This window comes from Chamaea fasciata, unplaced genomic scaffold (assembly GCF_029207755.1).
Source record: "Chamaea fasciata isolate MVZ Bird 193981 ecotype frontalis unplaced genomic scaffold, bChaFas1.0.hap1 SCAF_1, whole genome shotgun sequence".
Taxonomy (NCBI): Eukaryota; Metazoa; Chordata; class Aves; order Passeriformes; family Sylviidae; genus Chamaea; species Chamaea fasciata.
The window spans coordinates 136,515,406-136,541,332 of record NW_027094086.1 but is presented as its reverse complement, the minus strand read 5'-3'; the positions used below and the strand labels follow the sequence as shown (position 1 = coordinate 136,541,332).

Below are 25,927 nucleotides of genomic sequence, written 5' to 3'. Positions count from 1 at the left end.
TCACTAGTGTCCCATCCCATGGAACCACTGGGTAGTGGTGTTTCGGCAGTATGGAACTGTCAACTATTGGCTCTATGACCTGTGAAATATTGGCCATGCAATAATCCAGCCCTACAGGTTCCAGCTGCCAACGTACCTTCTGCCCCTTTCTGCACCACATTCCCACCAAACACTTTTAGACAAGACCATCTGTATCCTCTTTCCCAGCCCTAGCTGACCTAGAGGAGGTCATATATGCCATGTGTTGTGGTTAGGAATGGTAGTCCCAAATTTAGTGTTTCCACTGTAAAACCCCAGACCACATGCTGCTTGCTCACTTCCCCCCACCTTCCCCTGTGGCAGGATGAAGAGAAGAACTGAAAGCACAAAAAGGTAAAGATGGCAGGATAAGAACAATTTAGCAAAACAGCAATGAAATAAGAAAAGAAACAGTAACAACAAATAGTACTTAAAAAAGAACGTACAAATTAGGCAAACCATTCACACACCACTGGTCCCCACCTGCCACACACCCTCCACCCTGGGTCCCCCCCTGCACATGGTGTGAGGCCTTATCCAACAACCTCAGGGGCTTGGCTGTGTCCCTCCTGGCCGATGCTAACTTTAGCCCTGTCCTGCCTGGAACAGGACACCATGTCCTCAGCACTGATGCTTCGAGAAGCAAACTGACATCTTCTTTGGGTTCTCTGCTGGCGTGAGTCTCCTCTTCAGTAAGATACTGAACCACAACCCAGAGAACCACAGAATCTTTGAATTTTTTATGGTGGAAAAGACCCTTAAGATGATCAAATCCAACAATAAATCTAATACTCCCAAATGAGCCACTGATCCATGTTCCCCACTAAAACATGCCTCTAAACACCCACACACTACCCGCACTGTTTTTTTCTTCCTTTTTACCACCTCCAAAACCTGTAGGAAGGTCCACTACTTGCTCCAACTGTACCAGATGGTAAGCACAGCAATATAATCTTAGCACAGCATTTAGATGAAATGCAGAATTGCATCATAGTGTTAACATCTTGTTCTCCCACTAACACTCCCATCCCACCATCACCGCTTACAAAAAAAGTGTGGATTATGTCATTGTCATGTTTCTCATACCTGAAACATCACCTTCCCCATACCTTCTCATTCTCCTCACTTTCCCATTCTCTTCTGTTTCTCTTACTAATATAAGAAATGGAGATTTCCCATAAACTAGAGACCCCATTCCTGGGTTTCCTTTTCCTAAAATATCTGAAAATTATCCTATGTCTACACACACAAGGGCATACATTTGTTTGTACGTATGTTACTTTGTTTCATTCTTATGCTTTAGTCCAGAATTAAGGATTCTGTATTAACCCTGACATGAAGGTGACAGAAGGTCACACAATATTAAAAATAATGAGATAACCTGTTCATAAAATACAGGGCTTGAAAAAGCACACAGAGTCTTCAGTTATGGAAATATACTGAAAGGTGCAACTTCAGCAGCTCCTTTAAACACAAAAGGTTAAATTTGAAACATCATTATTTCTTGAGAGAATTATTTTGAAAAATCCATTGTTAAGGAAAGTATTGTATTTTATGTTCATAGCTCTTCAGCTAGATTCCTTAAATTAAGCTCATTTCCATGCCCCCATCCTTCCACCCCCATAAACATCAGCTCGTTATTTTAAAAATGCACAGTGAATAAGAAAGAGGCAATTAAGGATGAGGCACTGTAGAAATTGACTGTGACAGGTGTTCAAAGAATGAATCAGTACATGATTTCCCTGTTCTTTTACTCTTCCTTAAGCATCTGCTTTCAACTTCTTTTCTGATTTCCCTTTGGTGCTTGACCCTAACAAGACCTCTGAGTCCTCCTTAGGAAGTGAGGAGCTACAGGAAAATTAAGAAAAAAACCACAGGAACCCCAGGTGTGTCCAGTGACTTCTACCTGGCTTTGGTTAACCTTCACGCTCCAATGCTACTCAAAGCACCTCATTTGTTGAGAACCAGAGCATTAGACTTTCTCATTATCATTAATAGCTACCTTTACACAATATTGGTTTTCCCATTTAACTCAGAAAAATCACATGTTCCTTTCTGGCAATTGGTTCTTCCTCCAGGCAGGACACAGCCTAGCTGCAGGAGGGAAGCAGTGCTTGTCAGCAGTATTTGTGATGTCTGCAGTAAGTCATTCCTCAACCTTTTAAGACCTGTGGATTGAATTAGATCTGCCAAAATTTCCTACCAAATTTCTATTAACATCATATTGTTCCTAACAGCATAATTGCTGTGAATGTGCATAATAAAATATATATCTAACTTGACTCAGTCTTTTGCAAGGCACAGTCTGGGATTGAGATATTCAGTACCAAAAAGGAACACATCACAAATGTAGGAAAGGAATGGACAGGATATCTGGGTGGAAAACAAAAGATAGATTCCTAGAGAAAGCAATTCTAGGTTAACATACTAAATAGGCTTTTCCCTCTTTGGGTTACACAAAGAAATACAGAATTATTCAGAAGGCCAGCCAATGCTCACAGCAGAGTTAACAGTGAATCCAGACCAGGTTGCTCAGGGCTTTATCCAGTTGGGTCTTGAAAATCTCCAAGTATGGAAATTCATAACCTCATGAGCAACCAGCTCCACTGCTTAATCACCCTGACACTGAAAATGCTTCCCTCATATAACATTGACCCTGATATTCATTCATATTGTGTAATGTTGAAATCTCCTATTTTAATTTGTCTATGTCTTTTGTTCTCCCACTATATACTGCTGTAAAGAACACGGCTTCACTTCCCTGTAGGTGTTGGATAGCTTGTGTTAGGTCCCTCCAATGCTATATTTTATTCATGTTGAACAAGCCCTGCTATCTCAACCTCTTTTGCAGGGGCAGTGATCCAAGCCCTGACCTTTTTGATGGCTTTTCACTGAACTCAAATGAGTTCACTGATATCTGGACACGTAATTGCAGATATGGTCTGAGTCAAGGAGAATAATCATTTCCCTCAGGCTTCAGGCTACTGTCCCATTGATACAGTCCAATCTGCTGCTATCCTTCATTGCTTTGTGATGATCAAGGATGAGGATGTCGTGCATTCTTCGTTTTTTACTCAATTTCGTCTTGTTTGCTGACCCTGTCAACACAGGTGCCAAGTAACACCAAACAGCTGAATGAGCAAAGCAGAAGAAGTTCTGCCCAATTTTGTAGCCTATCCTCCCTTAATATGAATGGAAGACCAACTGTCCTGTCAGGATAGCTGCTTTCTCACAACATGTACAATCATATAAAGAACCTGGTAGAATAGCAGAACGGCAGTGACAACATGAGCCACCCACAGTCTTAGGCCTTTTATCTATCTGAGCTATAGAGAACAAAGCATCCAAGCAAAGTCCACACCTCTCTCTTCTCTACTGCTCTACTTGTTTTACTTTTTGCATCAGAAATTGTTTGTTTCAGAAATAACTATGGGGATGTGGGATTTTCTTGGTCAATTTCAATGCAAAGATGTGGCCAGACACAGCATTTCACAATTACAGTTTACTAGCCTAAGCGTACACTTGTAACTAGGGACACAAATTAAAGGGAGCTGCAAGAAGGAGCTCTGTTTTAATGGGAAAACAGGGGTTTCCACCTAAAATGGGACAACTCAATAACGCATCATGAAACACAAGATATTTTTAGTTCTCATTCAGTTTATGTGCATAACATCAAAACTCCTCTAACATGCCAACACAGTAATGAAACTAAGATAAAAAGATGAGTGAGCGTACTTCATCCAATACATTCAAGTATCAATATATTGCTTATCTCTTTGCTTGAATAAAAATACTTGGAGAATTTATCAGTAATTTTTTTCATTAAAGAGGGAAGAATATTAGGATTTTATCCAGCATACACAGAAAAAGCTTAAGTTTTTAAGGGGACTGTCTGCAGAAGTGGGAATTGAAGTTGGGCCTCTAAATCTTAAATCTCCAAGTCACGTACGAATGTACTGCCAATGCCATGGAACCCAGAATTTGCCTCATGTTTTTGCTGGCAGGTACTGATGCTTGTGAGTGTGTAGCTTGTCTGCTATGACTGCCTGAAAAAAACAGCCCTTTATGTATGAGCCGTAAGAAAACACAGTAAGTACATACACCATAGTCTATTGCTTTACCCACCATTGCTGTGTCTAAACACTTTAAAAGCATCTCTCTACTCGTGATCACTTCACAAGGAAACTTTGGAACACTCTATGAATACTTCTGTATTTTTTGTATTCAAGGAAAACACATTCACCTCCTGTGAAAAGGGGTTCTTGCACAATTTAAGTTAGCGTATACATATTTTTCATCAAATCTGTCAGCATTCACAGCTCTCAACTCAGATTAGTACCATATAATTTGAGCAGGAAAATCAAGGAGAAATACACAGTGAGTTAAAAATCAGAAACGGCACTTGTTTATGATAATATTTGCAGCCCTTCCATCTAAGTACCCACACAGATTGCACATACTCCCACAGAGATGGAAATTAACATGTGAAATACCTGTGCAGCTTGAGTGTCACAGTTCCATAAACAGTAGCAAAGCCCAGAAGACGAACCCATCTTAGGAGAACACAGCGAAATACACTTGGCTCAAAATACAAAATGACAACCTATAGAACAGAAAGACAGAGAGAGCTTCAGTACTGCTTTCATGAGAAAGTAGTTCTTCATTCAAATGCAGAATAGTTGCAAAACAGGACAGCAGACACATTTCAGCTTGTACTGCTGTATATTTAGATTTTCTAGTAAAGCGTTGGGATGATCAGATCAACCAGCTGGCACAGTTCTAGGCACCAACTCCTTTTTGAAGGGAGCTGGCAAAAGCCCTGTGACAGACTGTGAAGTGATAACACTTTTAAATGCAATTCCACTGACTTTTCTTAACTGAGTGAAAACATGTACCCAGAGAGGAGGATAGAACAGACAAGGACTTTTTCCTTGAGCTGTTCAAGTCATATGCAGCTGGTTTAATTCTGGTTTGATAGGCTATATTTACTAGGTTACACTTCAAAGTCATTCCTAATAAACCTAGCAAAATGATAGCTGCTCATTTTTCTCGGCCAAACTAAAAATGATTTCACTAGCCTCTTTCTAGCCAAAATATGAAATATTTATGACACATTTAACTCTTTCTTCCCCATATATTTCACCTAAGCTATTTCAAATCTCCCTATGCATCACCACTTTCTTAAGAAAAATAACTTTTTTTCACCTTTGCATTTCTCTAATCAAATAAAAAAATGTCCTACCAGACTTTTGCCCTGTCTACCAAGGACCATGCACAAGGACAACACTCCATAAACAGCAAAAGAAAGCTACTTCTGTAGGTGTAGTGTATATAGAAGCTTCACTATCAAGTAAAATACTACTCTTCTCTAGAACAGGCTTGCTCAGTCAACTCAGTCACAATTTGAATCAGGACTCCATTCCTTCTCATTCCAGCAGACATTGTCCCTGGTGTCCTGAGGGTTGTTCTCATATTCCTTCCCACTCATCTGGTCCCACCAGGAGCCTGCTGTCCCAGGGATTTGTTGGAAAACTGCCCCTACGCCATCTGCAGACCCTGCCTGGTCCAGCAAACCTAGATCCCATGCATCCAATGTGTCTGATCAGAACCTGGTAAAACAACCCAATGCACCATAGTACAAATTAATTAGGTAATCCTGGTCTAGAGAAAGCAAGCACTGGAACTCTTCAGGCCATCTGTCACAGCTTCATTTACAGTCAGTACATTCTGGCAGCAGTGGTAGTATTGTGCCTACTGGCTGCCACATATTATCTTCCCAAGTAAATGCTCTTCTATGTGGGAATTCAAGTTCAGGATATTGGCCAAAAGCCCAGGACTACATCCTTTGGGTGACACAGACTTCTTTAGAAGAGTGGGGGCAAAAATGGCAGATGTGGGCTGAGAGAGACGGAAGCTGCTGTGTTTCAGTGGAATGCTTTTTTATACAGCAGAATCAAACTATTTCTTTTAAAAATATGATTTGCTGAATCAAACTGTGCTGCAAAATTTAATCTGCTTTTTTTCACTGTTGTTGGACTGACATAGGATCACATGATGTACTGAGTTGGAAGGGACCCACAAGGATCATCAAGTCCAGCTACTGGCACTGCACAGGACACCCCAAGAATGACACCATTTGCTTGAGAGTATTGTCCCAATGCTCCTTGAACTCAGTCAGGCTGGTGCTGTGACCACTGCCCAGGCAGCCTGTTCCACTGCCCAACCAACCATCCTTTGGGTGAAAAACTTTTTCCTGATTTGACATGCTTCAATGTAGACATTTTCTGGGATTCTAACAAATTGTGCATGTAGAAAAGGCAGCAGCTTTTCTCCTTGGAAAATTGGGTGGAAAACTGAAATGCATCCACATATGCATGACCATGCTTGGGTAAACAGAGCATCCAGCAAAAAATTTCTCAGAAAGACCTGAATGGCAGAAATGACCTCTTATCCTAATATACAGTTATATACATAAGGACAGTTGCAGAACCTGAGCAAAGTCTGTAGCAGTAACTTGTCTTCTGAGGTTTGTCAGAGGGTAGAAAACATGATGTTTTATCTTTGAAATGTTCAGAGTCTCTGTATGGCAGTCTTTTTTTGACATTGTTTTTCTTGTTTGAAAGAATCAAAGTTGATTTGAAAGCAGAATTTTTCAGATAATTGAAATGGGAGGTCTGAAAACTCTCCAGGCATAGAATTTTCTGAACAAGGGCACCAGCTCTCTTTGCCATGCAATCTGACACAGCAATTTCATCTGCTGCTGCTTGTTGAAACATTAAGTGCTTGTGTCTAGAAAATCTCATTGATTTGCATTGAATCATTTGTATGAGCAGCTGAGGCATTTGGCTAAATATCAACCAAGAAACCACCACTTCAAATGCAGCCTGGTGTGAGCTGGCATGACAGCTCACCAGGAAGGCTGCAGAGGCAAGGCTCTGTTGGAGAAAGCTGTTCTCATCTTCCTGTTTGAAATAGACACATTTCAATTGCTCTTTCACCCAGTGGTGAAAGATACTACAGAAGTAGGACTTCGTCCAAGTTTGAGTCTCTTTTGGATCTTCCTGTGTTTATATGATGGAGAATCGTAACAGTGCCTTTATAATGGCCAGTGTCCATTTCTACCTCTTCTTGCACATGGGTCTGTCATGGACCCAGGCTTTGAAGAGCCAGAATTGCTATATGTACATTTTGTTTTCTTCTTAGGCATTGCAGCAGGCTATTCTAAGAACATGTCATTCCCATTCCCATCAGGGCTCAGCAAGATGCTCAGGTAATTGCCCTCTCTAAGCTCTTATCAGTATTACATCTCTTATAAGCACCATGAACTGTATAGGCACAATTTTTAAACAGAATTTTAAACAGAACAATCTTTAATGTTTTGGAGTGAAGGGACTATAGAAACACTGCCATGGAAGCCTTGCTCAATTTTTTAATCCAAGTTGAATACAATTCTTGCAAAGAATCTGGTCCAAAGTATGACTGCTGCACTCCATCCCTCACTCTCCCTAGCAAAAAACCAAACAAGAAACACAAAACAAACAAAACCACACAAACACATAAACAAACAAAAACAAAAAACCAATGAAACAAAAAAAAAACAACAAAGAAAAACAAACAGAAAAAGTGGAACATCAGGCCTCTTCTACCTTATCAAAACCCCCATTCCCTCCTGTTATCCCCAGAGCTGTCTTCTTCAAGTGACAAAAAATGTTCAGCAAAAGGTTGCTGAGCTCCAAGTGAGGAGCGTAGGATGAGCACCAGATTCACCCACATATCTAGGCTGCTCTCAGAAGAACAAGGGAATCCCTCAGTTCTAAAAGACTACCCTGCCCACCAAAAATCTGACAATATTTCATTTTCTCTTTTTGTATTTATGATGCATTAGACCATGATCTTCTTAAAAATGCTGGGAGGTTTTGCTGATGGATGGAACAAAACATCTTTACTGTACATAAAGAAATGTGTTATCATCAGTTTTGCCATCTCTTGGCATCCACTTAAATACTACATATCAGTTTCTGCAACTTAAACAAAAAGATCTGGGGAAAATTATTTGGAAACCAGAAGAAGATAAGCCAAAGCAGTGGCTGTTCATGTCCTAGTTACTGCAGCTGTGCGTGAGACTTCATGAACTGTGAGTTGTCTTTGTCATTTGGACAAATGCATTTAGATGTTTGCTTTTAAACTCAATGTGGTTTAAGCTATTACTATCCTTGCCAAAACATTGTTCCAGTAGTCACGCTACCACTTGTGGAGTCAGAGACGAAAAGACTTCCTAAGGTCACCAGCTAACTGTCAAGTGTGTTTAGAGCTGGAGAATTACAGACACGGAAGAGGGACTTAGCTTGCTGACACAGCGATCAGCCAGCTCAGTTATTCATCTGACATGATGAACAGACACACACACACAACACTTTAAAAACAACAGCTGAAGTCAATAAAAGCACCTCACACATTACAGCAAATTTTCCTTATCAGGACAGGTAGGAAAGTAAAAGTGCAAAGAGAACTAATGCTGAACAATTGAACATTCAAAAACATAACAGAGTTCGTCCACACACACAAAACAAAAGGGAATTAATGAGTTTTATAGGCTCAGTGCCATTGCTTATTAAAAGATAAACAGCACTTAGAAAGATTCTTTTAAAAAATCCACCTTATTATAGCCCTATAATGTTAATAGCAAGCAAAACTGCATCACAAAATGCTCTTTTGTCTTTCAGATTAACTTTACTGTACACATTAAAAGATAGTTAATTCTGCCCTTCACCTTGGCACCAGATCCAAGCAAAACCACTTTAAAACTGTGTACTTCCCCAAGGTGCACTGACTGGGATTCAGTCTGCCTAAATCAAATATGTAATTTCTTCCTACACCATTCTAGGGGATCTAGTAATTCAAGCCTACTAATGCAAGTTTCACACATAACCCAGGGATAAAAACAAGTACCTTGAAAAAGTTCAGCTTCAGCTACTTGAACAGGAGCTTGTCCTAAAGGCTTCAAGTATACATCTCCATTGACTAGAAAGGCACTACAGCATTTATTTTAGGGAATTTGTTTCACTATATGTCAATTAATAATCTGCATTAGGAGGACTAAGCCAAGCACTTTATAGCCAGCTGTAATAATTTTGTAATGTATTGAAGATAAGTACTTTTTACTTCCATTCTTAAGCCACAGAAGTCACATGAACAGATCAAAAATTCATTTTCCTCTACAACCATCAAATTGCCACACTTCATGTTGAAAGAAAATGGGCAACACTATAATGTCTCAGAAGATCATAAGCCAAAGAGCTTAAAAAAATGCACTCATTGTCAGTGCTAAAAATCCTAAAACTAAACATGAAAAATTTGGAGCAGGACCTTAACTCCAAAAGCCCCAAAGTGTTTGAAATTTTTGAACTCTTCTTATTTTTGTCCATGGTTGTAAATCATGCTAAGGTTTAGGTTGGGATGGACTTTTAAGAATCATCTAGTTCCTAGTGCTGTGGACAGAGATGTTATCCATGTTATATAGACGGAAATGAAATTCAAAGCTTAGAATTTGAGCATCAGCATCATCTGCTGATGGATCTGAGGTCCAAGTCACCCATGCTAGACAAAAGTGTTACAAAAGTAATTTTTTTTCCCATTTGCAAATAACCAAATTAATCTTAAAATTGTGGTCACTTAACCCACAGAACTTTACAGGAAAACTATCTACTTTTAAAATTGAACTTCAGAATTTTCTGTAAGTACTTTGCACAGTTCAATGCAGGACATGAGACAGCCTTTCAAGATAATGCCTTTTGGGTTAATTCCATTAACAAGCATCTAGGAGATACTGTGAAGAAATCCATCTGATCTGTTCCACTGCCCAACACCATCTGCCCTTGCCTGACTGCAACAGCTGTCTAGGGCTGTCTCTAGGCAATTCTGCAATGCAACAAGCCATCAGATACTTCCTCTCAGTCTCCCGCCGCACTGAGGGATGGGCAGTCTTCCTCCTTCTGCCATGTTTCAGCAGTTCCTTTCACCACATCAAATATCCTCCAGGGTACATCAAGTCACCTATTAATGCCTCAGTCCTAACACTGAGAAGGGATTTCCTGCAGCAGAGATGGTTTTTGCAATGTTAGATAAGCTTGCCATCCAAACTCATAACAGTCTGGCACTACGCTTCCTAGGAAAGGGACCAATCCACTTCTCCGTGGGCACAGTGCCATCCCAACAGATGGGATGAATGAAGGCATTCATGAGCCTGTGCACGCTACGGGCACCACATACCACTGCTCGAAACATGAGTCACAGCTCAGATCATCTGCTTAAATATTAGCCAAGGCACAGCTCCTTATCCAGCCCTGTACTACCCACAGATATTTCCAGTGCAGCTATACACAATATTTTAGAAGTATGATAACAGCTGAATATATACTTAGGCTAATTACATAAGAACATTTCCTTCCATTTCCATCCCATTTTTTTTAAACCACATGTGCTTTTTAAGACGTTACATCGTACTATAATAGGCCTGTGAGCACACAGTACCTTCAAATGCTGCTATCCTTGCAAATATCACAATTTTAAATCAGAGCTGCACCAGATCATTAACTCAAATGCCTCTGTAAAGCTCACATTTGCTGCATAAAACCACAGTGACTACGCAGTAGGTTTTATTCTTGCCTCTGAATTGGAACTGAATCAACCTCCCAGTACACAGCATTGGAAGCACTCTGCTGCTGGTGGCAATGCCTTTCAGATAAGATGTATGTCACAAGCAAAATCCTTGCAGCCTTTAAAGTAAGATCTTCTGGGTTTCTTCACAAAAGAAGACAATTTTTTTCTTCATTGCCCACGCAAAGTCCAGCTTAAAATTCGGCCTACTGAAATCCTCTTTTCCTTCCCACTATACTTTCAATTGTAGATATTGGTGTTTCTTTTCTTGCCTATCTTATAATTTCTATTAATACATATTAAACCTCTTTCTGTGTTTCAGCAAAGACGTTTCTTGTCTGTAAAATCTTCTGGAAGACCATGACCCAGTATAAGCACATAACCACCAGCACCAGTGTAAAATAAAAGGCTGGACTTCCAGAACTTCATTTGTTAGAATGCTTTGCTATCACCAGCTTTTATTACACTATGGATTCATCCCCATCAGGCAGTAACAACAGATCTCTAAAGTTCTTTATAGAATACATATTTTACAGTGGGGTCATTTAACCCCATGAGAGATTTAACTAGAGATTAAGCAAACAGAACATTCAAGATGATTCTGGTTTGACAAAAGACTACATACTTAGAATGTCTTTTATGGATATATCTTTAATTATTTTCCTTTTTTTCCCCCTTCCTCTGTTCATAAGGGAGATTTCAACTAATTATTGACAAGACACCATGAATAGATTATTTTGAGGAATACAAACATCCATGTGATTTCCAAGAAGCTGTCATGTATTTCCTCAAATTTAAAGAGAAAAAGTGATATGCCACAGATCCTACCAGCTCTGGAAATATTTATTTATAACTGACTTGAACACATGGCCTGAAAATGCATTTATTCATCATAAATTCTAGCCTTCGCTTAAGCCTTACTAATGATCCAGCTTCACTGTTCCTATTTCCTTTGGCCTAATGAATAGTATTCTAAAATCAAGTAATGAAAAATTAACATGAAATCCACAATGGCTTTAAAAAGAGACATGCTTGCACTCTGTAGACAGATTTGATCACAACAAATGAATTTTTATGCCCAACAAGGCCCACACAGTAGAGAAGAGCAATCCATGACTTTTTCCTAATAAAGGACAAACCTTTGTCACAAAACAGTTCGTTAGCTTATGAGAGACACAAACTGATGCCCCGTCTGAGCTAGTTATAAATGGTTGAAGGGTACTCCAAGTGTCAATTCACAACTAACAAGAGAAAAGAGATACAAAGAAAGACAGCATACCAGCACACCTTCATTGGGGAAAAACAAAGCATAAAAACAAGTATTACCAAAATGACTAGACCACTATCCCAGGCTGCTGTGGGAACCCTCTGAGGAACTGAGGAGAAACAGAAATCACCTTGAAACACTGGATTATCAGGTATGTTGTCTGCATCTATTTCCAAACACAGAGATCATGCTTAGCTTTTCAGTGTAATAGAATTAACTATTTAACTTCAGCTGCAAACTTCTCAAATACAAGGAGAGATTTCCATGGTACTGGCCCAGGGAGTGGTGATGCTAAACAGGTAAAACATGATCATTCAGCAAGTATGAGGTGTCCCAGTCTAAGGTGCTATAGGCACTGAGGTGCTGGATGTGGAAAGTCCTTAGGGGCAAGAGTTTGTCCAAGAAAGGTGTCTTCTTGACTACTGCTGGTTATTGGACGCCTATGCAGAAGCAGTACATGACAGGTAGAAGGTCTGAGGCTCAGAAGTTCCATTGAGACCATGCCTAAGTGTAGCACAACGAACAAATTACCTAACACTGAAAAATCCATGCTGAAAAAAAATAATCTACTTGTTTAAATCATGTCCCATGTAAGGCAAAAGAGAAAATAAAGTCTGAATTGCACACTATGTTTTCCCTGCTCTCACTCAAGTGTACTTCTAAGTCACAAATTACCATAAAGCAAAAGAGGCAAATAAATACTTTTCAGGGGGGTCACGCTGTTGTACACCACAACGACACAAGACTCCGACTTCAGAAGGCTGAAAATGACTCCTTTATTTTTGGGATGTGTCTCCCTTATATACTGTTCTACACAGACCAATTCGATTGGTGAAACACAGACAAACCTCTTCAATCACATTGGTCAGACCAGAGGGACATCAAGAAGTCCCTCCAAGGGAAAGAATGCAAACAAAGTACCGTTACAAAAACATGTCTCTTGTTTACAGAAAATTCCCTGGGAAAAGAATTTCAGAAAACCAAAACATCTCAGGCACAAACCAGGGCTACAAGGGGGTCCAAAAAGTAATGAGCTTTGTTGACCCAACTAACCTTACCCATCGGCTTTGATATGCCAGCTATTTCTCTGTCTTTGGTAGATGCCTATCCCTCACACATATATTGGCTCCCTCCTGACAACCTCACATTCTTTAATACAGTTTCCCTAAAATTAGCCTGAACAGCCTCAGAAGTCTGTCCCTGAGGTCTTGAGAGGTGGCTCATCTCAGTAATTCAGACACTTGAACTGGCCAGATGTGGACTTGGCTGGGTGTCTGAACTTTCCACAGAAATCAAGACACTGCCTCAGAATGTTTAAAATGTGTTAAAACAAGATTCTTTAAAAACAACAAAAACTGTGGCGTTTGAAAATTTAAAGGCTATCAGAATCTACCTAGCTAACTGTGTCCAGAGCAAAATGCTTTTCCTGATCCATGCAGGTGACCAACCACAGCCTGAAAGCACAAAATTATTGCACAGTAATTGATCTGATTTTAAAGATACTTAGGGGTTAGTAAGGGAGTCAGGAGCTGTTGACTTCACTGAAAGGCAACTACCCAAATATTTTAAAAATACCTGTCTTCCTGTCTTTAAAAAGAGTGCTAAAAGCAGTGTATATAGCACTGATGCTCTGCACTCTTTCATTTGATGTTTTTTTAAACTTACATGAAAAGGTCTTCAATTACTTTTCAGTTAAATACTGAAAAATACATGAAAATGTGGGTTTCCTGATCAAGCAAATGGTCAGGTTTTGAGTGAAGGTTATTAGAGGTGATCTGCCAGCAGCAACACTAAAAGCAAAGATGAGCAGACGGGGCATTCAGGGCTCCAGCTTCATGCACACTAAGGCTGAGAAGAGAAGCACAAGTGAAATACAGAGGAGAAGCTGAGCTCCTTAATCATTCAAAGCTTCTATTTTCATAGTTTGCGCTACATTCAAAAAACGTAATTCAAAATTAATAGAAATAATTTCATCAGGACGTTTTATCTCAGAAATGTATAGGCACACCAGAAATTGTTCATGCTGATGCAAAATTTAAAAGTAGAAAATCAAAGGAAGCTGCAAAGTCAAAATATCTTCTAAAATATTTGCTACTTCCACCAGTTAACTTTTACAATCCAACTGCTTCTTTCATCTGTTCAGATACATTTTCTGCCATGTGACATGCCACTTGGGTAAATCACAACAGTCAACTGAATGTCCTAGTTTACCTGCTTCACAGGTTAAAAAAACCCCCTAAACTTACTTATTGGGTGCATTACTATCCTCTTTTCTTATAACCAAAGAAGCAGAAAGAGAAACATTTTAACAAACTGAACCATATCTAATGAAAAAACCCTGATGTCTCTTCAGCCTATTCATTTGCCAAACCACTGACACATTTTAAAAATAGTTTTAAGGATGTGTATTTTCATTATTTTATTAAAACAAAGGAAAATCCAACAATTAATTTTAAAACCACATCTGTGATTTTGAGTAAAAGGAATCTTTTAAAAACATAATGTAAAGTAGTCTATATTAAAATAAATCTTGCAAGAGCTGCAGCTAAACCAAGACATAATGGAATAAATTATTCAGAGCAATTTGTCAAGTATACTTAATGCAAAACACAGGTCATAAAAGAAGACTTGCACAGACTTTTTGATCTTGTTACACTATAGCTGAAATGCCTACAAATATACAGTGTAAGGTGTGTGTGTGTGGGGGGGGTGTTATTTGCGTGTTTCCAAATAGTGATTCCTACCTTGGGAAAAGAAAACATGCAGTATTTAGAGTTCCAAAAATGTTTATCTCCTTGTCTTAATCTAACAAAGCCAGAGAAGTATTTAACACAAACTTTGTGAGGAAAAAAAAAGCTATCTGATGGTTCAGGTTCTTCAGAAATACATCCTTCCTTGCTGTACATGCTCTCTCTGAACTACAATTTGGCAGGTTCATGAGTCAGGGCAGGAATTTTACTCACAACAACTATTAGCATGGTTATTTGGAAAAGGTAATGCAGATAGACCAGGACCTTGAAATACCCTGCTAAACCATAGCAAAGAGCAGGACAAAACTGTCTGCTATCCTCCTCAGGACAATTTTTGTTGGTATTTATTCTGACAACAAGCAATTTAGAAAAACTCTCTCTACAAAAAATACCAGCTGGACATCTCAATCCAGCCGGTGCCGATTAGTTTACTGCAGACATCTCTGCTGGAATTATTGACTTTTCATTTTCAGCTTATGCACCCGTAGCAAAAGCAACAGTGGGCACAAGCCAGAGACCACGGTGTGACCAGCCTCCAGAAGAGGTGCTGAGAGTGCTCCATCTCCTAATGTTCCCTAACGAAGACTGGATGTCTGTCTGACAAATCTGCTTTAGGTAAACAGAAGCTACTGGTAATTGGATGAATTGCAAAAATGAGTGACATACTCTGCTGGCATGACCTACATTAATCTTCAGTCTACACTAATCACATCAAGCAAATTATGTTATTAACATAATTAATTCATTATGGGTAATTAATGAAGTCCAGAAGAAGCCAGCCACATCTGCAAACTCAAAATTCACTCCACAGTAGAAACTATAGAAATAGGAATGAAACTCTATTTTTCTTTCTAGTAGGAAGACATTCTTATAGTTCTAAAATCACATGAATATGAACATTTTTACCTTGCAAAAGAATTGTTTGGAGTTTGCTTAGCTAAGAGGGCCAGAGAGCTCATATTCCTTTTGTCTAGTCAAAAGGAAAAAAATGTTTAATACAAATCTATGCACAAAAAGTATTTTTACGGCGTTGAGCAGACATTGAAAAATTATTATAACTGAGAAATTAAAACAAATTTAGCAAAATAAATTTCTATATTCAAGATGATCAGGCTGTTCTGTCATTTTCTTTCAGTCACATATGCCACCCAGGTGATTTTTAAAGAGCAGCATATAATTAATCACATGCTTGTATAAATATTTGACTACATATACACTTAAATGCAGAAACAGATGCGGTGCATTTCTTGTGATTTCTTTTTGCCTGTAAAATCATGATTCTCTTTCAAAAGTTAGTTACTTTTCATGCACATTGATTCTAAAGCACATTGATTCCAAAATAGCAACATAATTTGAGTGTATCTGCGCCAATGTTTTCTGCTTTATGAAGAGCAACACAGATCAGTATCAGTCTCCTGCAATCCTAAGCAGCTCTGAAATACACTTTATTGCAGAACGATTCATGGGGCATCTCCATGAGCCATAAAACACTCCTTCACACAGCATGTGAGAAAGTCATACTCTCTACATTTACCCTCCTCACCACATTCAACTAGGGTGGTTTGATATTATAATGCAGCTATTCCTATCAGGACTGGGAATCTGGAGCAGATGTTCTACACACCTGAGCCAGGGAAGACAAGTCAATCATTAAATTCCAAGACAGTCAGACCAAGCTCCCTCTGTACTCAGTGGGGAGCACTGTAGCAGAGGGCAAAGCACAACATCCTTCTACAGGCACCTGAGTGCTGTCCTCCAGAGGTGCCTCCTTCCCTCCACAGCCTACAGTTAAATGTGATATTCAGAGTTAAAATTAATTTTAGAATTTTTTAAAATAAATCCCTGCCCTGCAAATAGTCACTCCAAAGTTTTACTCAATTTTCAGTGCTCCCACGTTCTCAACGGCAGGCAGCAGTTAGTAAAATGTCAGACCATGTAAAGCCCATCCATCAACTCTGATATATTAAAGAAGAGAATGAGCTGGAAAAACCATCAGAACTATTTAGCCTAATTTAATATTTATTGTTATTTTAAGCTGGGTGTCTCAAAGGATGCAAAGAACCTTAGAATACTGAACTGATTTGAAATGATGTGGACCTAGAACAAAAGTTGTTTCATGGATTTTATGGAAACTCTTGAAAAATGAAGAAACACAGAAATAAAATAGTATAAAAAGTAACAGAGACGTTAGCACGCTGAGGGCCAGGTTCTTAATGGACAAGTGACATTTCCATTAGAGAAGAAAAATTAAGAAGTCCTAAAATGGAAAGCACTGATCTCAAGATTAAGCATACAAGCTGTCATGGAGTAATCTCAAGCAATATGTCAGCACCAGAGCTGGATAGACTGAGATGAGCCTGAGAAGAACTTTTCACTACAGACCTTAGAAGAATATTTCTTTAAGAGTTTGAGAACGAAATACTCAACTCTGAAAGAGCAGTCTTCAAAAGCTTCAACACGTGTAGGTGGCAACCAACTAAACAGAACAACTCAGAACAGAAATCTCCCCTTGGAAACACTGCATGGAAGTGGAAAGTAGGAGACGTGAATCTTGAAGCAGATTTTCCAGAAGTTGAGTGTAGACTAGAAAAACTTTAAAGAGTCTGTGGAGGTCATTGCGCAGTTGAACAGAAGTCTGAAGTACAATGATGCAGGAAAGAAAGGTATCAGGTTGCACAACGTGAAATTATTGACTGGGAGAAACTAAGGGTAGTAAATTCTCCTCCTCTTGTAAACAAAATGTCATGACATACCAACGATCTGTATAGCTGCTCATGACCTGAACAATCAGCAACAGTAAAATCTCTAAGGAATAACAGGCATATCTCATCTTCCAAATATTGCATTTTCTAGCCTTTGGATACATTCAGGTTTTCCAGAAAACTGCATTACCAAATGCACTTATTGATGAATTCTTAATTGTTTGACGTGGGCAATTTCTTTTACTAAAAGAAAGAGACACCACAAAAACATTTGAGACGTAAAGTTGCATTAGACAAACATATCGTTGATATTTAATGTCTTTTTCAGTTATCATTAAAAACTTGAATAATTTTCCTCAGATGATATCAAGTCTTTTCTGGTCCTAAAAATTTGAACTCAGACACTCAGAACAACCCTAAGACTTGCAGTTTGTTTTGCTGCACTATGCTCCCTCTGTAACTTAGGGTTTGTTTAATGTGACTGTAACTGCCATTTATTTTAAACATGTACATTAACTATAAAGAAATTTATTGTGAATAAAGAAAAAACCTCAGAGGAGCAATTTTTTATTATTTTGAAAATTTAGTGGGATTATACAAAACAACACACCTGTCTGCAGTGCAACAATTTGCAGGTTTCTGAGGAAAGCTCTTGACAGTGAATGATTTAACCTGGAAAACAACCAAATTCAAGCTACGTTTTTCCAGTGACAACAGCTGAGGCCCATATGCTACTTTCTGCTCATAACTAAAAATAACCATTCCCTCAAGCAGTTATAAAGCCAGATCGCTCCATTTTAACCAATACATAATCTAACCAATGGGTATAACACCTTTCCTACTGCTCTGCAGTTGGATTAATACTTGTGCTTATACCCATTTACTACTGCTTAAAGGAGCAATGTGAAATGGAACAGTACCAGCACAACAGGCTGAACACCTCCCATGCTATAGCATCCTAGAGAGAAATCAGTAAAGCTTTCTTCAAGGTGGTACAAGTTTGTACCTTCTGAGCCAGAGAGGGGAACAGGACCCAAGTGTCACGTCCAGAAGGAAAACATTAACAAGAGAGATATTGAATAAAAATGCTGTCTATAGGCTGGGCTTTTTACCACCTATACTTGATAAGAAAACGAAGATTGCATGGTGTACTTGAAGAAAGAGTTCAAGTCTGCAGGTCTGGTGAAGGAAAGCGTTTTCCCATGCAGAAAAACTAGGAAGATGATAAGCACAAATCCTTCTGTCTCCAGGACATCCAGCTGCCTAAGCAAGCAAAGTAGGCATGCTGGTGTCTGTGTTCCTGACTTAGCAGACAGCCCTTTCATGTAAAGAGTACCTCACCTGACCTCAAGGCACCAAAATTGAGCATTGCAATCTGTGATTGTAATGCTTACCCAAGTTAAGTAAGTTGAGTGCTTAAAAGACTTTCTGCGATAAAAATTGAAGGTGTATGGGGAAACATGTTCCCAACTAATGGCTAAACTATTCACGCATCTTTGGTCTCCTCCTCTGAGAGACACCAACCAAAATACCTATAACCAGTACCTGCTGGTTCCCCCCTGTTGCTGCAGCTGCAAAAATAAGGCATTAGAAATAACAGCCTTCCCAGAGAAGATTACTTATTTGCATTCCTGGCACAGCTCACTTGCACGGTCCACAAAATGCATTCATTAACAGATAACGAAACAGCAGAAGGAGGCTTTCTTCAAATGTTTCACTCCTTCCTGAGCACAGAGGGAGTCCTCCAAACACTACACTGATTTATCAAAGAAAAAGCCCACCTTCTAGCAGGAGAGACATATTCCACTGCATTTTGTTGCTAGGCAGTCCTCTGCATTTAACTGCAATTATTTATTTATATGAACTTCCTTCTCCACCCTCCCAAGATGCTTGTATTAACTATACAGAAGCAGAAGGGCAAAATGTTTAAGAGCAAAATTAACAGCTGTCACCAGAAACTAAGAATGAGATGGCAAAGAGAAACTGAAATAACTGGCAGGGGTCCAGGAAGAAACAACAATTTTTTAAAAGAGAAGTCAAGCTGCTAAGATAGATAGAGAGATAGCAATGAGATAAACCAACCAAGTGTTGAGACCTCATATGTGAGACTGCCCAAAACAAACATTTCAGGACTCATATTTACTTGAGGAGCTGTGAGTACTCAGAAGGCCATGACCTTCTTTTTCTTCAAGGTTCTTGAACCTTTACTATATATAACACTAGTATTTATGATTTAAAACAAATCCATTCAGGCAGATTTTGATGGGATTGCTTGTGACACGTCTGCGAAAAATGCACTACTTTAAACAGTCTGAGGAAATTAACCTAGCAGATTCAGTGTATCATGCCACAAAATTTCATCTACTTTAGCAAAGATACACACAGAGGGTAAAAAACCCCATTTCTTTGAACTTGCTTAGATAACTCAAGATAACTCAAAATCCCAAGAATGTCCACTGTGCTCTCTAGACCAATAGAGCACTCAGTGTTTAGCAACAGGAACACCTCTGTGCTCTATACAATTTTCTCTCTCTCACTCTGAATGCTTTCAACTTTTTTCAACTTTTTCCTGTTCTCTAACCTATTTCTTAATGATTGAAGACTAAACATTACTTGAAGATGGGTCAAGGTTCCAAACTTTATCTTGCATTTGTTGAGAGTAACAGAGAATTTTTCTCCCCTTTACTGTCTTCTCAAGAATTCATTCTGTCAATGTCCTTGTTTAATCTGATCCATTATTATTATTATTATTATTATTATTATTATTATTATTATTATTATTAACAGTAGCACATTCTAATTATGGTATCAAATATAATTAGTTATCTATCAATTTCATTAGTTATCTATCAAGTTCTTGATCACATCTGATGTCCGCTATACACACTGGAGAGTCAAACCAGAAATGAATGCCTTGCACAACTACATCATTTGATATAAAAGGCTTTTGATGTTATCAGGTTAACCTAGTTCATAGACACTTGTGAAAAATATAATATACTAGAGGTTTCCTTTTCAAATGTAGTAAGGACTGATGTCCCTTATCCTAAACAGACGAGATATCCTGCCTGAGAAAAGAAGTGCTCCTTATTATTTGTTAATCCCACAACCAACAGCAGTAATTACACCTCATATAAAGACATCTCAGCTCAGGTTCAAAACAGATCAAGTTTCTTTCTAGTAAATTGGACTGTGTTTCAGTTCCAGAAACGTTACATGAAGAGCAGCTAAAAGAGATTTTTTTTTAATGTATTCTTGGTGACATCTGAAATTGGCAGATACCTTATTATTGACAATAATTAACTTATTAACTTATTATTAACAATTATTAACTTATTAATCTTGCTTAAGTCTTACATGGCAAGCACTCAGAGTATGTTTCTGATTCAGCTATCTTTCAGAATTCCTGGGTCTTCAAACAACTGAGCATATGATATTCTAACAGAGCCTTACGTTGAATTAATTGTTAATAAACATGTTCCTTAGGATTTTAAAATACTTGCTGTGACAGCTCTTTGCCTTCTTTTAGCAACAATTGGTGATTACTTGAACAGAGAGTGCCTGCCACTATGGCAGTAACTTATTTTGATTATGATTTCAAAGATGTAAAAATGCCTTAAGGCTTGGAAAGCAGATACAAGTTTAATAAATATAGATATAAATAGCTGACTAAATAACCCACTACACAGACTTTTATAGATCAGTTCTCTACAGATTTCAAGGCAATGCCATCAATAAAGGCAGAAAAAAGGATAAGCTGACACCATGGGCCAGCAAGCCCTGTCAGATTTTTTAAAAATCCCACATTTCAAGGGTTCAGCATGCTGATCATGGCAGATTAAGAATTTAAGAGAAAGAGTTGAACATTAAGAACACTTGCTCTGTATATAGCATTTCAGTATGTGCTGGGGATTAGGTTATTAACAAATTAAGCAAGATTTATACATTCAACAACATACTGCTAGAATACATGCAATTTTTTTGACTCTGACTAATATGACAATTTACACAGCTGGATTGACATAGAAGAGATACAAAGGTTTAATCATAGATCCATGCTTTAAAAACTGTGGTTATTTAGAACAAATTATTTCCTATAGAAAATTCCAAAATTTAAAAGGAAGAAAAAAGTCTGAACAAGATAAAAAGCTTGAAGGAAAAATGAAAAGGACTTTCCTTATGCCAATATAACTTCCTTTACCTTTCTTCCTAAATGTCACAGAATCACAGAACCACAGAAAAAACTGAGTTGGAAGGGATCCACAATGATCATTGAGTCCAGCTCCTGGCCCTGCACAGAACACCTCCAAGAAACACACCATGAGCCCGAAAGCGTTTTCCAAATGCTTCTGGAAATTCTTCAGGCTGGTGCAGTGACTGCTTCCCTGGGGAGGCTGTTCCAGTACCCAGACAGCCCCTGGGGGAAGAGCCTTTTTCTCACATCCAAACTAAGCCTTCCCTGACACAACTTCAGGCCATTCCCTCATGTCCTGTCACTGGTCACCGCAGAGAAGAGATCAGTGCCTGCCCCTCCTCTTCCCCTCACAAGGAAGCTGTAACTGCAGTGAGGTCTCCCCTCAGCCTCCTCTTCTCCAGGCTGAACAGACCAAGTGACCTCAATCACTCTTCACACGGCTTCCCCTCAAGGCCCTTCACCATCCTCGCTGCCCTCCTGGACGATCTCTAATAGTTTAATATATTTCTTATATTTATCTTATCTATTTTTATATATCTTGAAATGATTTCATCACAGTCTGCATAAGTACCAGTGTATGCTATACAAAGTATACCTGTGTGATACACATGTAACAGGTTTAAACATTTCTTTCAGTGAAAATGATCAAAAATGCTTTCACCATACAGGAAAAACTGTATGTATATAAATTTAATAGAAAATAAGAAGTTAAACAAAGAAATATTAAGATCCTTTATGAAAAAATATTTCTTCTTCAAACTTTGTACACACCACAAAGTACACCCAAACCTCTTTGTAACAAACAATGCTGTCAGAGATGAAGCACTGCCGCTGGAATGGCAGCCAGCCATGGCAGCAGCATAGGCAATGTTCCCCTGCCAGAAATTCCTAACACAACTGTATTCCACCACAAAGCACCAAGATTGCAGCACACCCAAGGAACACACTCAGCCTTTGTGGTACATCTGCCCAGGTACACCAGTGAAACACATTCAAAACACGTCAGAATTTATGTGCGTATATGCTATGACTATGGCTTGCATTTCCCAGTGCATTTGGCCCTTCAATATTATTTTAAAACCAAGGACCCTGACACTGATAAAGTTTCCAGGTATTCCAAGTAACTTCTTAGGTTTACTTTTGCCTGCTTTTTGACTCACTGCCTTCCTCACCAGCCTTGAGTCAATCTCACAGGGGACATACAAAGCAAGGACCCTCGACTGTCTGCAATATATAAGAGAAAACAAGACAAGTAACCCAGTAATCATTACTTGCCACGGGTTCTACGGCATCTAAAGGACTAGCTTCAAGACTATTTGCTGGTCTCTAAGTCACAAAAGCCTTGTCTAATCTAGCGTGTATCTGAACCCTCCTGATTCATGCTGGTGCCAAACTACGTAACGTCTAACTCCCTTCTGAGCCCTCTTCAGCTGGTAACGTGTAGGATCCAGTCTTGCTGCCAAGGCCAAACCAAGGGACTGAGTAAGCCTACTCAGACCATGGAAAAGCAGTTTAAAATCCCTGGTTAGTTTGAGAGAGTCCAAAGCCCCTTTTGTGTAAAGGCATGCCCCCTGGGAGGCAGCTCAGGGATGGATCTGAAGCTGGCCTGGTTTCACCCCACCCCAACAGAGCTGCTCCAGTTTACACGGAATGCTTGGATGCAATCACTGGCACAGTCTGTACCTTATGAGCTCAGGTCAGGCCCCTAAAAATGGACAGATTCAACACCGTGTTTATTCAGAAGAGGACAGAAATATTAATTTGAATAGAACTGGGACCTCTTTGTGCTGTTGCCCCTTCACACTGCCAGCTTTTCCACTAATCCCTCTGTTATCTTTAATCCCACAGACTGATAATTTATCCTGAGCGCAATGAATTTTTTTCTACTATTTCCAATTGCTTTGTTTATCATCTAATGTATGTCTTCTCATACAAGTTGGGTGCAGCTCCACAGAAATTAGTAGAACAGTTTCATGTGAAACCAGTATTGGGCTTTTTTCTATTAGTATTTTTATGGCTTAATCTTTTCAAGCATAAATCAAATATTCTCAGACAATTCTCATAAAGTACCTATACTCTCTAGAAGTATAAAAACAGTTGCATGCTACCAGTCCTCTGAAGACATGAGAAATTCACCATTAACTGTGTCCTTGCTCACACCTTTAATAAAATATTTTTAAACAGTTTCACTGTGGTTATTATTAGTAACAGTCGTTTGTAATGTGATTCTTACTCATTGATCAGGACCCTGCTGTGCACGGCACAGCAATGCCAAGCATCCCTGTACCAAAGGGTTCATAATTTAAATATGAGATGAGAAACCACGCATCAATACCGAAGAAGCAAAAGGAAAGAATGGAAGATTAATCTTCTACAATTATGTAAGTGGTGTTTTAGGAAAGGAGAAGAAAGCTTACAAGGAGTAGTGAGAAATAACTGTATGTAAGCAAAGAACAAGCACTGCATGTACAATCTGTGGTCTTATAAATATCTTCTATAACGTGTAGTTGTGACAATAAGAGTCCTGACTGTATTAAGGTACAAGATGTCATTTGTGTCTTGTTTTCATTTCTGTACTGTTTGGTTGCTCAATTTTGGATTAATTTTCCAGTTTCTTATTAGACTTTTTGCTGTGTTTTTATTCTTGGGGGAAAGTTCTTTATTCTATTTTTTCACCATCATTCTTTTCCTTTTCTCTTTACTTTGCCTTTACTGATTAAACCATATGCAATAAGGCTCTGGCATCCCAGCTTGTTTAAAATATTAACATTAAGTAGTAATGAAAATTACTGAAATAATTTAAGTTTGATAAATTATCATGTAATGATATGTAAGAGAACTGTCTAAAATGTTATTTTCTTCCACTTACAACCCTTTGTGCAAGGAAAGATTCATTTCATCCTTATTTTTTCTGTAGGTATTTTGTCCATATTTATTACCCTGGAATGTCTTTAAATTTTTAACCTTGGAAATCCTGCCATCCATTTCTGAAAAGAGCTTTGATCGAATTGACATATTTCTCTTTGCCTTTCTTTTTTTTCTTTTTCTTTTTTCATCAAAAATATGCAGAACTTACTTCACAGCATCATGCCAGTACAAGAAATTTACTCTAGATTCAGATTTCAAAGAGATCAGCATATGGATACCGTATACTGCTTATGAAGGACATGATATTTCCTAACAGCTTCCTCAAAACTTGCACATATTTGCAGATCTGTGCTTAGTCCCACAAAGGCCGAAAATCTAAAAATTCAGCAGTTTGCATAAAACACTGTTTTCTGAAAATAGTGGGTTTTGTATGTGACAGAGTTATATCCAAGAAATGAGAAAGTATCAGGAAAAAGCTGCTTTTTGTAAAGACTAATTGCTTGCTTTAATGGACATCTTTTGTTGCATCTGCACTACTGTTGTTACTTTTAAGAACAGAAATCTCATCTCTCCCTACTGGATTTGACGTAGATTTAGACCCAGGCACTAGTCGTTTGAATGTCTTATTTTCAGAAATCCATCTGGCTAGGTACATGGCAAATTTTTGACCTGCTGGCCCCTAACTCTTCATTTTTTAAACCCCAGCAAACTAAAATTTTGATATTTTTGTCAGATGACTCTACTATTATCAATACTAGCAAAAATACAGAATAGCTTGTACACTGGTATTTGTTGATGTGTTTTGATAATTTCATATTGCAACCTACATGTTATATTGTAAACTTTCTCTCTACTCTCATAAGTGTTTATATTACTTTTTCCAGTTCCTCTCTACAAGCAAAAAGCTAATTTCCTATTTACATCAGATGATATGTAGTCTTGGTTAAAAGCACTGATTAAAATTCCACTGATCTCTGAGCTCAGAGTTTAGACAGGAGATATTTAGAAGTGCTACACAGTAATAAAAACTTTGCACTATCAGCATTAAAATTCTGTAAAATTTTTCCAGCGCAAAGATTTCACTAGTTGTCATATACTTTTGCCTGCAAACTGCTTAACTTCTAGCAGTTGATAAGAAAAACCACAAACCATTGCCTGCATCCTCTCAGTTCTCAGATTGTAGAATGACTATGGGGAGCCTCATTTGGTACAGATGAAGTCTCCTTTCTTAAGGATCTCTTCCAAAAACATAACTCTTCTCTTTCTCCATTGTAATGTATTGAATTTCTTCTCCCTCCTAATAATTGGCCATTAATCACCCTTCATGGTGCAACACTTAAAATCTGAGTAGATGGTCAGGAAATACCTAATGCATTCATACATAAAAGAAGAGAGACTACGAAAAACCAAAGGAGAAAAAAGCCCATAATTCAGCTCCTGTATTATTCACAGGGAACAAGCTTTGAGATGG

At 38.5% G+C, this 25,927-nt stretch overlaps 1 protein-coding gene across 1 annotated transcript in view; it reads right to left on the bottom strand.

Moving 5' to 3' along the window:
* GPR158 (G protein-coupled receptor 158) overlaps positions 1 to 25,927 on the bottom strand; it is a 187,149-nt gene that overhangs the window by 49,164 nt on the left and 112,058 nt on the right. The window contains exon 6 of the mRNA XM_066199205.1: positions 4,512 to 4,621. Within this exon, the coding sequence (XP_066055302.1) occupies positions 4,512 to 4,621 (110 nt within the window). The remainder of the gene's footprint in view (positions 1 to 4,511; positions 4,622 to 25,927) is intronic.